The sequence below is a fragment of the Tachypleus tridentatus genome, chromosome 10 (genome assembly GCF_004210375.1).
Source record: "Tachypleus tridentatus isolate NWPU-2018 chromosome 10, ASM421037v1, whole genome shotgun sequence".
In the NCBI taxonomy this organism is placed as follows: domain Eukaryota; kingdom Metazoa; phylum Arthropoda; class Merostomata; order Xiphosura; family Limulidae; genus Tachypleus; species Tachypleus tridentatus.
In genome coordinates, this window is record NC_134834.1 from 81,038,486 (window position 1) to 81,053,191 (window position 14,706).

The following is a 14,706-nucleotide window of genomic DNA, read 5'->3' on the forward strand; positions in this document are numbered from 1 at the left end:
CTTCGCTTCATTAATTATTTTTTATTCTTCAAAACCTTCACAAATATTTTTTTTTGTTGTATAAAATTACCCTACATTTTAAATAGGATGGCAGTAACAATATAATAACAACCCTGTGTAACTTATAATTAGTTTGTTAGTTTTTCTTTTGGTAATATCGTAGTTCAGACCATTAAATTATTTCCAGTTCTCTAGGAAGAGCAGTTCTTGATCAACAAAATATATTACAATAAATCATAAGGAGTTACGATTGCTGTTATAATCTCAGTCACCAAAGGTGAACGAAGGTTGTGTTTTCTTTATGTGTGTTTGTCAGCAAACTTTCTCGTAAACGGTAGAATACATTTGGACAAAAGCTGGTGTATGTTCTACCCATTATCTAATTCAGAAGTGATTAGTTTTTGGAAAGTCAAGATCAAAGTTCAAGATCACTAAAATAATAATAAAAAAAATCTTCTCTCTTAACATGGGAACAGATTCTTCACATTATTTGTACTCTATAACACAGTAAAAAATAATCAGATTTTGAAGAAACTTTGTGGACACGTCTAAAATATTATTCCCCATTGTCCTGTAAAAATTCGTTTGTGTCCGTTGATGAAGACGGACATACTTTCGTAGTTTTTGAGGGCCAAGTATGATCAACGCTGCCTAGCGGAGGTGAGCACTTTACTGAGTGTCCTTCTAGTTTTTCATGTTTTATTTCAAAGCTGCACAATGGTCCATCTTCTTTGTGTCTACTTTAGGGATATAACACCACATTCTTCTGTCATAAGCCCTCAAATTTTCTCCTGGTCACCAGGGAATATAATTATCATTAGTTTAGCACAGAAGTATATTTAGAACTAGTCTTAAATCTTCTAAGATGGCCAAAACTCGTGAAATGTTATTGTGTTTATGGGCGAAAATATCGTGAACAGCCAGGTTACTGAAAATATCACAAAATGTATTCTAATCTTTGTGAGTAAGAACGTAAAAACATTATATCTAATAGCTATGCTCATTACCGGGTTCCTTCTGAGTTTCGATTTAACAGCTTACTCTTAACTTGTATCAATAATAAAGAACCGAATCATATTTCTGTTTTATTGTACTGTATAAGCCTGCTGAAGTTTTATACGGTTCATCATGTTCGCGAGTGTATTTGATAATAGTTCGCGAGTGTATTTGATAATATTACTCACAGAAGATAACTGTGGTAATAATTTTGCTGTACAGAATTTCGTCTAGCATGAATGCCTCAGTGACACACGCAGTCTGTTCCTTCAGCTGGCGCTACGTGTGTCTGTACCAAGTTTCTTCTCTTTCCGTCAGCTTGTCTACATTTGTTGAAGTTACAAAAGTGTTTAACAGCATCTCTTTAGAATTTGAGAAGACGGCTCTCAGTAGCGAGTAACGAACAAACCTGATATCTTAACGTATTTTAGATGACATAGAAGATCGTTAAGGTTTTCCTTCGTTGTTGTGCTTGTTTTCTTTAATGTCCCAGCGCTAAGTGTTGACAGATTATGTGAGGAAGCGACGAATCTCGTCTCTCGAGACTTTAACGGACTGATTTTTAATGACTTCTACAATTGAACTGAAAACGTTAATACCTTTTATACAACATCCCTAAACCCAAGATATATTTAGTTTCCGCCCTTCCCTAAAGTACTTTCTACCAAAACTGTTATGGTGTCGTAACAACCACACTTGATTAATGTACACTAAACTACTTTCCACTCTTTATCTTACCTCTTCTTAGTTTGATCGACCTAATAATCTAACTCTATTTTTATCCACTGTATGTGTCATTCTTCTTTCTTTTTAACTCCATTTGTCGTCCATAAATATACTTTCCTTAACGCCCCCAGTGGCTCAGCGGTATGTCTGCGGACTTACAACGCTAAAAACCGGGTTTCGATACCCGTGGTGGGCAGAACAGAGATAGCCCATTGAATATCTTTGTACTTAATTCATAATAACAACAACTTTCCTTCGTTATTGCCCTCCGCTGGTACAGCGGTATGTCTAAGGATTTACAATGCTGAAATCCGGAGTTCGCTTCCCCCTCGGTGGGCTTAGTAGATAGCCCGATGTGGCTTTAATATAAGAAAAACCACACACAGACATACACCATTAACTGTTTGTATCAACTTTAACTTTCCAATTTTTAATCTATATCATATTGTAGTTAAACGAACAAATGTTTATCTAAGCTGGGCTCGGATTCAAAAACTGGCGTAAAAGACGCTATAACAATTTCAATAATTATCTCATTCGAAAGATAAATGTTAGTGTTTCATTTTTTAAAACCACATACCAGATAGACTGTTGATCTATTACACTTTCCAGTTTGTATTTTTATTGGCTGTCAAAAGGAAACTTTCTAATGAGAATCAAGCCTGTTTGTTTTGTTGTTCAGAGTAAAGCCACACATTGAATACGTCTGCACTGTGATCGAACTTTGACATTTAGCGCTATACGTTGTGAAGATGCAGTGGAGATAAGTTTCTTCACGACAAAATATTCACAGACATTTTTAAGGACGTTTGTGTGTAAAAACAATAATTGGATGTTTTATTGAATTAAAAATAATAATGGAGGCATCTCACATCTTAGCCAGAAATCCATTCCTATATTACCTGACCCTGGTGAATGCTCCACTCAAACATATTGGATGAAACTCTTCCTAACATTAATATCATACAAGGTTTCTCATTAAAACCCGTACAGGTTGAACTTTGATACGTCCACTTTGGTCCACATTGTTTCATTCCAGTCATCAGTTAAACCTGTTCTTCCTCATCTTGTTGGTAAGGAGAGATTCTTTTCTTGGCCATCTTGCCAGGAGACCAGCTGAACACACAGTATACAGGAGGTGCTTGCAGTGACCTCTGAAGTGTTTTGGCATGCTTTTTTGAGATATGTGAACGACAGTCGCGATTGCGCAGGCTCGGTGCGTTTCGGAACATGATTTTCAGCTGCTTTGCTACCATTTCACTTATTTCGCTCCACATAGCCACTCTCGTTAGTACCTCTACACTCAGCGGCTCATAGCAAAACGGTAAAATTAGATCATTCTAGTGATGTACCTTGTTGAAAGTTCCTCAAATTAAAATGGTTGTTTGTTTTGGGTTTTTTTTTCTAGTGGAGTAAACTCGCAAGTCTTGGCTTTGGTAGTAACATCACACACACACACACACACATTGTAGCAGATACACTTCTAATACTGAATCTAACAAAGAATCTCTATTAATAGCAAAAATAACGGCTGCTGCAAAGCCAGACAGTCTATAAAACTATTAATATAATAATTAGACAGTATTGTATTTATCAGTGAAACACATTTACATTTACATTCATTAAAACATCAAAACAGGTGATTATTCTGATGAAAAAATGAAAAAATTGGGTAAAACAATAACTACCTCCACCACTGTATACCTATTAAGATATGTATATTCCAGATTAAGTTTATTACTATGGGTTAGGAGAAAATATTTATCAGTTAAGCCGAAATGAAGGTACTTTATGTAAGTCTAATGTAATTTACTCCGTATAAGGTGAACCAAACAAAAGACAAACGTTATGAGTTACATTTGCTTCCTAGTTCTATCGTAATATAATTTGACACAACCTTGCCCACAAATATTTTTCTTTGATTTTCAAAATATAATAAAATCAAAATTAATTTCGTAAAGTTTCCCCTTTTGTGGTTTAAATTACAACATGTAAAATCAGAAGGGTCTAAAGGCAAGAGGTTATTATCACATTTTGATCAATTGAAACTTACAAAATTTCATGAGGACTAACACTGTACGTATTATCATACGTAAAGCATAACATTACGCAATACAGCAACAACATCTTGTATCACAAGGAAAGCATACTTATTTAATGAGTACACAGATTTATTGATCGTTCTCGAGAAAGTCTTTTTTTCAATGAGAAACAAATGAATGATGTGTTTGTATCTCAATATAATTATACTTTAAACCGACTAATGAGTAGATTGCATATTACAGCTTTTGAAAACCGTACTGCATACCTTATGATGAAGTTTCAACAGTCGGGCTCTTTTATCGCCTTCTTCGCCGTGAGATGGCGGCACTAACAGTCTGTCTGGAACATGACCAGTGCCACCTGGTGGCGGAGCTAAAGTATGCCGGCCAGAAGTTTCCGACTCTATTCTATTATCCATCTTCTCTTTTCTCTGTAAAACGCCCTCAGAGCCACCTACACAGTTAATCTGGGTGAGGCTTTTACTACGTTGATTCTAGAAGAAATGAAAATATTCAAATTACGTAACAGTCTCTTTAAAATACCGAACGAATACCAATCGTACAACAGTACATGCTTAATAATGCATACGGCGAAACTTTTATCTGTCTATAAGTGTAGTAAACAAAACAGGAAACGTCACATGTTTCAGGTGGAAGTCGATTGTTCACGTAGCATAACAAGTAGTGTAACATGCTCATGGCAACATTAAAAAGTACAAATAACTCAAGCATTAGCTCATAACGTAATAACTTTAGTTTTACTTCAACGTAAAACTTTTAAAAACAGAAGGCAGCATGGAAATACAATCTAAAAAAAAAACTACAACTAAAGAGTGAAATATACTTCAAAGTTTAGACCTAAATTATCAAAACTTTTTCACCAAACAATCATAATGTTGTATTTAAATATAACAGTAAGGTCGTGATTATAATATGTTTTGCAAATCTGTGTTTATTCTGGAGCAGTGTAGTAATTAAAGAAACTAACAGCAGATTTCATTTAATCAAAGTGAAATTAAACCTATAAATCCGTAGTGGTTTCAACAGACAGGTCTGTATTCTTCAGGATAAAAATATTGAAATGAGGTCTACTTTTCTGACAGTTTTAGCATTTTATAATTTTCGTTTTTTTTAAAAAACGATATACGATTTATCAAGACTTTTAGAGTTAAGTATTCCTACACTATCATGAGCATAGTTTCATTAAATCATAAGCATACAAAATAATTATTTTCTGTGACGTAGAATAATGGTGGTATTTCGAGGAAAACCTTTCAACAATGAATAAAGGGTCATAGTTATATACTAATTCAGAGTGACTGATAATTTGACTTTCATCGTTTTCACTTACAGTAGCATACATGGAGGGGCTTAAGCCCTTGTCTCCTGCCTTTCTGCCCCCAAATTTCCTTTTTCCTCTGTCATAAAAATTGTCAACAACTTCGAAATGTGCACCTGATTTCACACCTTGTTTGTTACGAGTTATTAGGAAAATGCATACGTTTATATATTTAAGTTTTCAAGTGAATGGTACAAAGAGACTTGTAGGATTTGACAGCTATTAACTGTTAACATGCAGAAATTCAATGTTTAGTTTTTTTATCATAACCTTGTTTATATAACAAATTAAATAGGAATAAAAGCGGATTTATTTGTTTCGTTTGGATTTTCCCATATGTATACCACAAACAGCATAAAATCCTCATAGGCTTCCCCAACACATACCCTATCTTCTGAAGAAAACTATGTTTTTTTACAATGCATGAAAAGTGTCCCTTTTATTGTTAATGCATCTCTGCACATTACTGGAGTATTTCAACAGGATTTTACTTCGAGTACAGACCCGCTTGAGGTAGCTATAGAAGTTATTGGGGATAATTAAGAAGCTTGGTCGATACATTGAAGCCCCTTTAAATAATGATGTGGGCCTATGAGCGTGGATATTTTCTGCTAATTTTTATAATTTGTGTACTTAAAAATATCCCTTCAAAAAGAGCATGGTCACATGATTTTACTATTACGTCATTACCTAAAAGCGGAGTTATAACCAAATTTTTTGCTTAACACAATAATTTAACACGATAAGTTAATTCCTTCTCATCTTTGGTAGTTACCGTAACAGCTGAAAACTGTATGAGAAAAATATTTTATTGTTTGTTACAGAAGTCTGAACGAACGGTAACAGAGCACAGCTAACCCTAATTTCGAAATGACAGAGGCAAAGGCAGTTAGTCTACAGAAATCCATAGCTAACTTTTGAGCTGTTCTTGTCTGATGAAATAAAAAGCATTGAATCTTACCGTACGAACTCAACTACAGATCCTAAGTGTGAACGCAACAATATTTTTGTTCTTGTTTTTTAGTGGTAACGGGACTGGAACACGAATATCAATAGTACAGCAACTGAGTCATGCTCGGCCCATTTATTTAAATTATTCATCATTTTCATAAAATAAAGTTTTAGTACGCCCCTACCTTACAACTTGTTTCTTTCCTAGTTCTGTCGTTAAAATGTAGGGGTGTAATGACTGATGGGATAACCGGATATGGTTCGATTCAAGACTCTAACCGGTTCGAAACATTCCTAACCGCTGCTTGAGGCTGTTGTTTATTGTTTTACTTTACACCTAGTTACATCTACACCGTTCCATTTTTCATGTGTTGGCATTCGACTGCCATCGAAGTTCGCTCGTCTGGCTACACTCCATCTGCTATGTAGTAGAATAGGAAAGCTCAGAACTTTAGATACGCTACATTACACGAGGAAACACATCAACAGAACATGCGTGATGAATTAACTTCCTGTTATAGGTTGGGGCGGTATCTTCATCTGGCACCTCGTCCAAATTATTTAATGCAGCATTCCCCCAAGTATGAGGTGCCCGCATGCAAATGATCTCTTGGGAGAGCGTCAGTGGATAGGAGAGTTAATAGTGAAATAAAGTAAAATTATACGTTCGGATACATATTATATGAACGACACTAACAAGTATTGTTACAGCACGTACAGTATTTTGATACGTATTCCTGTATTATAATTCATCCTTCAAATTATCCTTTCATTCGTCTGAAGTAAAATAGGGGGCTCGCAAGTAAATCGATTTATTAAAGGGGTTGGCTGAAACAGAAGACTGCCTTAATAATCGAAGATTAATGACATAGTGAATAATCAAAACTGTTCACAATGTTAAAATAGTGTCTGTGGGTATGTTTTCTCACAGCAAAGCCACATCAGGCAATCTACTGTATCCACCGAGGGGAATCGAGCCCCTGATTTTAGCGTTGTAAATCCGGAGACTTACTGCTGTCCACGCTACACGAGAGCTATATGCGCTAGTTGTCCCTAATTTAGTAGGGTAAGACTAGAGGGAAGGCAATTAGTCATCACCACCCACCGCCAACTCTTTTACCAATGAATAGTGGGACTGCGTGACATTATAAAGCCCCTACCGCTGAAAGAGCAAGCACATTTGGTGTGACAGGTATTTGAACCCGCGACCCTCAGATTACGAGTCGAGAACACTAACCACCTGGCCATGCCGGGGCCAGTAATTAATAATGTAATCAATTACACAACGAGACATCGACAGTTCCTCAAATTCTTATACCCTAAACCAAACCAGGTACTCCGCTGGAAATTTGTTCACAGGTGTCAACCTGAGACACCCCTATTAAAACAAAAACACACATTAATAAACCAGCTTAAATTAGGAAATCGGCCCGGCATGGCCAAGTGTGTTAAAGCGTTCGACTCGTAATCCAAGGGTCGCGGGTTCGAATCCCGATCGCACCAAACATGCTCGCCCCTTTTAGTCGTGGGGGCGTTATATTGTGACGGTCAATCCCACTATTCCTCGGTAAAAGAGTAGCCCAAAAGTTGGCGGCGATGACTAGCTGCCTTCTCTCTAGTCTTACATTACTAAATTAGGGACGGCTAGCGCAGATATCCCTCGAGTAGCTTTGCGCGAAATTAAAAAACAAACAAACAAATTGTGAAGTTATTTACCCGATAAATAAAGTCACAAACTAGAGTCCCAATCGTTTTCAGTATTTTACTTCTTGGAATGAAACACCACACTCAATGTTTTTGTGATTTCATCGCTAAAAGTCAGAGATTCCAAAAGAAAGACAGAAAGGAATAAACTAAGCAATGAACGACAGAATCTGAAGTCGACTGAAAAAACTTAATCGTTCTTGAATTTGTTTTTAACAAGAAAAGATATTAAAAAACTAAAAGTTACGCTAAGCGAGACATGAGAGTTTCATTAGGTAAAATCTGCTAAGTCGATTTCCATCAGGTAAAATCTGCTAAGTCGAGTTCCATCTTTGAGATCCATGCAGTCTAAATTTTTGCTTTCTTAGTAAAATTTCCAACTAATCTTTAATGAAAAAGGTTCTTTCAGACAAGTTTAAAATTAGCCTCTCAAACATGATTTACGTGATAAATATATTATGACTTTACGGAAATACGTTTATTTTTTACATAAAAATACATTAACATCTGAAGGAGCACATGGTTTAAAAATGTATTTACGCTAACATTCTACCAAAGATGGGGACGTTAAATCAGCTTGGGAAAATTGGATCTCTAATCTGCCAAGTTGCTGGATTGGGTGATTTGTTTTGAATTTTGCGCAAACTACACGAGGGCTATCTGCGTTAGCCATTTCTAATTTAGCAGTGAAAGACTAGAGGAAAGGCAGCTATCCATCACCACCTACCGCCAACACATGGACTACTCTTTTACCAACGAATAATGGGATTGACCGAAACTTTATAATGCGCTCTCGGTGAGACGGGATTGGAGCACACGTCCCTCGAGTCAAAAGTTGCGAGTCAAAAGCCTTAGTCTCATGGTCAAATCTGACAAATGTGCATCAACACACAAATATTGGCTCCTGTATTTATTACGTTTCATATTGCTGCATTTTTTTATGTATTCAAATCTTGGATGTTCTACAATTAATAATAACAATGATATAATAATCACGAATTCCATTTCAGTGGCACAACGGTATGTCTGCGGACTCACACCACTAGAAACCAGGTTTCAATACCCGCGGTGAGCAGAGCAGAGGTACCCCCTTGCGTAGCTTTGTGATTAATTAAAAACAAACAGTATTAACCGAAGAACTGGGAAATATTTTTCTTCAAATATTAGAAAAAAACTTTAATTATGGTTAACAATAATATAGGCTTCTGGAATTATTACAAATACACCTCAAAATGTTATTGGGTTATATCCCTAATACAACATTATACACATACTACCGTTTATGTAGTATAAAGAATATGAATGAACGTTACGTTTACGTGTATAATTGCTTTTAAGTTCAATTTTCAGAATATCGGACTGTTATTCAAATTTCATTATATCACATCATTTATCTATTCACAACCTTGACCTTCACCTGGACAGACTAAAAAGAGACTTCTCGAGATAACAGAAAGTCTGTTGAAACGAATATGGTGACGTGAATTAGTATGAGGATACAAAATTGTGAAGATAGTGAAAACACATAAAGGCCACAGACTTTCGAATTTAGAAAACTCAACTAATGAGTAGAAGGGCAATCTTACTTCAGAAGTACAAAGGAAATCTTACTTCAGAAATACAAGGGTAATCTTACTCCAGAAGTACAAGGGTAATCTTACTCCAGAAGTACAAAGGTAACTTACTCCAGAAATACAAGGGTAAAGGTAACTTACTCCAGAAGTACAAAGGTAATCTTACTCCAGAAGTACAAAGGAAATCTTACTTCAGAAATACAAGGGTAATCTTACTCCAGAAGTAGAAGGGTAACTTATTCCACAAGTACAACTTCAGAAGTACAAAGGTAATCTTACTTCAGAAGTACAAAGATAATCTTACTTCAAAAGTACAAAGGTAACTTACTCCAGAAGTACAAGGGTAATCTAACTTCAGATGTACAAAGGTAATCTTACTTCAAAAGTACAAAGGTAACTTAATCCAGAAGTACAAAGGTAATATTACTTCACAAATACAAAGGTAATCTTACTTCAGAAGTACAGTGTGACTATTTAACTGTTATATACTTATTTATTATACACATAACGACTAAGAAACACAGTTGGTAAACATGTTCGAAAATCTATTCCAGGTAATCTAAATAACCACGCAATCAGTAACCGAATTTTTATAACTGTTTAAGCACACAATAACTATATGTGTGTCTGTCTGTCTGTCTGTGTGCCCATGTTAATTAAACAAAGTGCACATGCACAAGACCCCAACAATCTCGAAAATACAATGCTTCCACTTTAACCAATTGCGTTTGTACAGATCCCCAAAATTAACTAACCATACACTGATTTAAATAATTGAAATAAATTATACAAGTGCAGAAAAGACTGAAGTGTTGTGTGATCTATATATTCGCCCACTTTTGTCAATATTATTTTGTACATAATTAATCACAAATAGAGACGTCACGTACCATCGTATAAAACGTGAGTCACTCACCGTTTTACAAGGATGCACGATTGTTCATCATTTCACTTCTAAGTATTCTTAGGGCAATTTTAAGCTCAGTGGTTAGTGTGCCTGTTTTGTTAATCTGAGGATTAGCGGTTCACAACTCGTTACCGCTAGAAAAATCGCTCTCCGCACTTTGAGGTCGTAACGCACGGTAACGGTGACTGTCCAATCTCACTATTCGGTCAGGCAAGATTTGACAATGCTTTCTGTTGACTAGCTGTCTTTCTTATAGTCTTTCAATTGATTATTACGGACGGTAACCTTTAACGTTGTGTTTTAACTGATGTAAACAATTCTGTAGCCTGTGACCTACCTATTCACTCCTACCGTATCACATGCGTTTGGTGCTTCGAAACTAAGAATGATTGTTTTCAAAATATCATAGAACAACAGAACAAACCATATGAAACTAAAAATAGTAACCAGGCAATAATTTAGATCAAACATTCTGAAACAAACTTGCACATTAAAATAACAACAGACCACAAATACAAGTAACAGCAAGCCGAGAAGAAATTTCTAAATCCTCAGCAAGCTTTCTTCTGGTCACAAGTTCGAAGAAAGCTGTCTGAGCGAGCTAGCACGTGGCAAATATTTCAATTTAAAGCTATCTGACTTCAAGCCGAAGCCTGGAGGAAGATATAAGTGGAGGCGCTCAGAATTTTTTGACTGTAGAAGAGCATGACGTTTAATTCTGTTGAGTTACTGGTTGCTGAGAGAGACTGTAGGGATGGAAATGGCTCTAACTGTTGTAAAATGTTGACTGTAGGGATGGAAATGGCTCTAACTGTTGTAAGATGTTGACTGTAGGGATGGAAATGGCTCTAACTGTTGTAAAATGTTGACTGTAGAGATGGAAATGGCTCTAACTGTTGTAAGATGTTGACTGTAGGGATGGAAGTGGCTCTAACTGTTGTAAGATGTTAACTGTAGGGATGGAAATGGCTCTAACTGTTGTAAGATGTTGACTGTAAGGATGAAAGTGGCTCTAACTGTTGTAAGATGTTGACTGTCGGGATGGAAATGGCTCTAACTGTTGTAAGATGTTGACTGTAGGGATGGAAATGGCTCTAACTGTTGTAAGATGTTGACTGTAGGGATGGAAGTGGCTCTAACTGTTGTAAGATGTTAACTGTAGGAGTGGAAATGGCTGTAACTGTTGTAAGATGTTGACTGTAGGGGTGGAAATGGCTCTAACTGTTGTAAGACGTTGACTGTAGAAATGGAAGTAGACGGGGTCTGGGCGTCGAGGGGTTTAGTAGTCTGGGCAGCTTTTTTTTCCGTCGACAGGGTCTGGTCTTGGTAGCTTGCGTGACAAAAATGTAGGCATCGATTAGTTTTGATGAATCTACTGTAGAAGGCGTGTCTCTTTGTGTAGATTGGTTGGAAAGAGAGGCTTATTTATGGTCTGGGACACTGGAAATGATGAGACGCGCGAATTTGTGTTAGATCTGTGGAAGGGGTTGGCTAGTTGGGACGAGAGAGAGTGTTGTTCTTTTACGGCACGGGAGTTCGGCTGAGAAGTGGGAACATGTAAGTGACTCCGCGTTTCAGAATGGATGTAACTGTTGTTAAGGGATTTGTCGCTATCTTCCTGAAGTGTGTGGGTAGTCTTATAATTTTGTTGTATATGCAGCGGACAACGTGGAGTTTGGTTAGAGTCTATAGAGTAGAGTATGACTTCATAAGAGAGACCAATGAACACCTCTCAGAAAAACCGAATATAGGTGACTAGAGTTACGGGGAGTGATGTACCTGACTGGAGAAACTGAGTTACACGGATTTAAGTAGGTAGTGGAAGTCAGAAGTGGTTAGCGGCTACAGAGAGATACTGCCCCGGTGTAGACTCCTGTTTTTCATTAGGTCTAGAGAGGCCCCAGGCTTGTTACTGACGGGTAAATAGTGGCGTAGGGAGAAGTGATGGGTATACTATAGAGAATTAACAGCAGGATCAGAGAGAAGGCCCTAGGTTGTCTAAGGGCCTGAAGTGACATGTTCTAGGTTAATCAATGAATCAGTACCAATCAATGAATATCATCTATTAATCAATCAATGTTGCTGTCTGAGTCATAATGTTAAACTTAATACCTACGCCTGAAACTTTACGCAAACAAAAGCAACGAGTCAAGAGAGTTTAGATGTATATTATTTGATATGTTTCTAATATGTAAATTAATACTGACATTTGTGATTCAGATATTTATAAGTATAAAAATATTAGGCTTGTTTCTGACACTGGAATCAGCCAGTTAAGAGGTACATCTACCCTATTCAAAGACAAAGTTGACTTTCTCCCTAAGTAACACATACAGTTACATCGATTTAATAGTTCTGATATAAGTAACAACTTTCAGCATTTTGTAAGTGATAATAATAATAAAAATATAGTGTAGCACAAAAGCCTATCCTGCAAGCTATTATTAACATTCGGTTGTTTTACAACTGTTCAGGTGTAGTTAAGACGTCATGCTTCCTGTGTCTTAGTTTGAAAATTTTTGTCTCTTAATATTTGTTTTTTTTTGTCTTTTAGTGTATTAATTCTAGTAACGTACAAACATAGATAAATGTTCCCTTTGTCAGAATGTATGACGTTAGTGATGACTCGGTTTTAATTAATGTATTGTTCTCTTTCTGGGTCGGTTACCGCTCTCTTTTTATTCAGTAAACAATATATAAAAGAAAAACAAGCTATTTTTGGAAATGCATTTGACAGGTGTTATACTCTAAATAGTGTTAAGCCTAACAAACAGTACTGCGTGGAATATTGAGAGCAAAATGCTGAAGAACTGTTGTATACACTGGTCTTCTTTTTTGTTGTTGTTGTTGTTGTCGTTTGGTTGGTTAAGAATACATATGCACAAAGTGCTATCTGCGCTTTGCTCCTCTTTAGGATCGAATCTCGATTTTCAACCGTCAGGTTTACCACTAAGCCAGCGAAGAGCAATACCGAGCATAAATACACAACAATTATCAAAACTTTGTTTTCTGGAAGAGGGCTAGGCCCAGTATGGGCTGGTGGTTAAGGCGTTCGACTCGTAATCCGAGGGTGGCGGGTCCGAATCCCCGTCACACCAAACATGTTCGCCCTTTCAGCCGTGGGGGTGTTATAATGTGACGGTCAATCCCACTATTCGTTAGTGAAAGAGTAGCCCAAGAGTTGGCAGTGGGTGGTGATGACTAGCTGCCTTCTCTCTAGACTTACACTGTAAAATTAGGGACGGCTAGCGCAGATAGGCCTCGTGTAGCTTTGGCAAAATTCAAAAACAAACAAGAAGAAAGCTTTCATAAGTTTACACAATGAAGTTACGTTCATTAAATAATTGTTAGTCTATTTAGTCTAAAATTATACATTCTTTTATTTTCTTTCGCACACAAAAAGCAAGTTCAATTTTGTGTTGATCAATGTTTAACAAACAGATATAGGCTTAGTTTAATGTATCACTCTTCAAGTTTATTTTTATATGAAATCCTTATAAAGTTTTCTATTTTTCTAATGTGTTTACTGCGTTAATATAAAGTACATCTAGATTTTTTCCGGTGTGTTTATATGAAACCCTAGCAAAGATTTTTAGGTATGTTTATATAAAACAACCAATAAAAAATGCATCTGTTCAATTCTTAGTTTGTTTATTTGATTTTTGAATTTCGCGCAAAGGAACATGAGGACTAACTGCGCTAGCCTTCCCTAATTTAGGAGTGTAAGACTAGAGGGAAGGTAGCTAGTCCTCACTATCCACCTCCAACTCTTGGGCGACTCTTTTGCCAACGAATAGTGGGATTGATCGTAACATTATAACGCCTCCACGGCTGAAAGGGCGAGAATATTGGTGCGACCGGGATTCGAACCCGGGGCCCTCAGATTACGAGTCGAACGCCTTAACCTACCTGGCTATGCCGGGCCCCCTAACTTCTTAGTAAACAAATAAAATTACATTGCGTGTGCATTATGAGTATATTTGTGTTTCTATTGATTCACTGCTGTGCAAGTATTGCGACACCAACGATTATTGAGGAACTAAAGTACCAGATTTGTGGGGACCATTAGTTCATATCTCAGTATTTGTTTCCAAAATTCTCCTTCAACTCTAACTTTACATTGTAGTTATTTCAAGTTAGGAGGTTTGAGTTACACATGCGGACAGTGCTATTACAAGCATCTCATATCTTGGTTTAATCTTGAGACGGCGTTTCTGAGACGTTGTTGTAAGATATCCATCAACCATGTAATTGGAACAAAGTAGTGTTTCGCTGTCCAGCCTACTCACCACCAATGATACCTTAATAATTAATGCCAAAACAGATACTGGGACTTCTATTTGGTGTTATATAAATGTCTGTATGTATTCTCCAACCTTAAACCTGTCTCACAAGTCTAATCAGCTTTCCTCTTCAATCAGTCGTACCCCGAATAAACTCAAATATTCACTGTACCTTGATAGAACT

General features: G+C 36.7%; 1 protein-coding gene across 3 annotated transcripts in view; it reads right to left on the reverse strand.

Moving 5' to 3' along the window:
* The window catches only part of LOC143229700 (pleckstrin homology domain-containing family G member 5-like), a 202,633-nt gene that overhangs the window by 80,475 nt on the left and 107,452 nt on the right, over nt 1-14,706 (reverse strand). For all 3 annotated transcript variants that reach the window (XM_076462414.1, XM_076462412.1, XM_076462413.1), the window contains one exon: nt 4,031-4,258. In XM_076462414.1, coding sequence (XP_076318529.1) covers nt 4,031-4,258 — 228 coding nt within the window. The remainder of the gene's footprint in view (nt 1-4,030; nt 4,259-14,706) is intronic.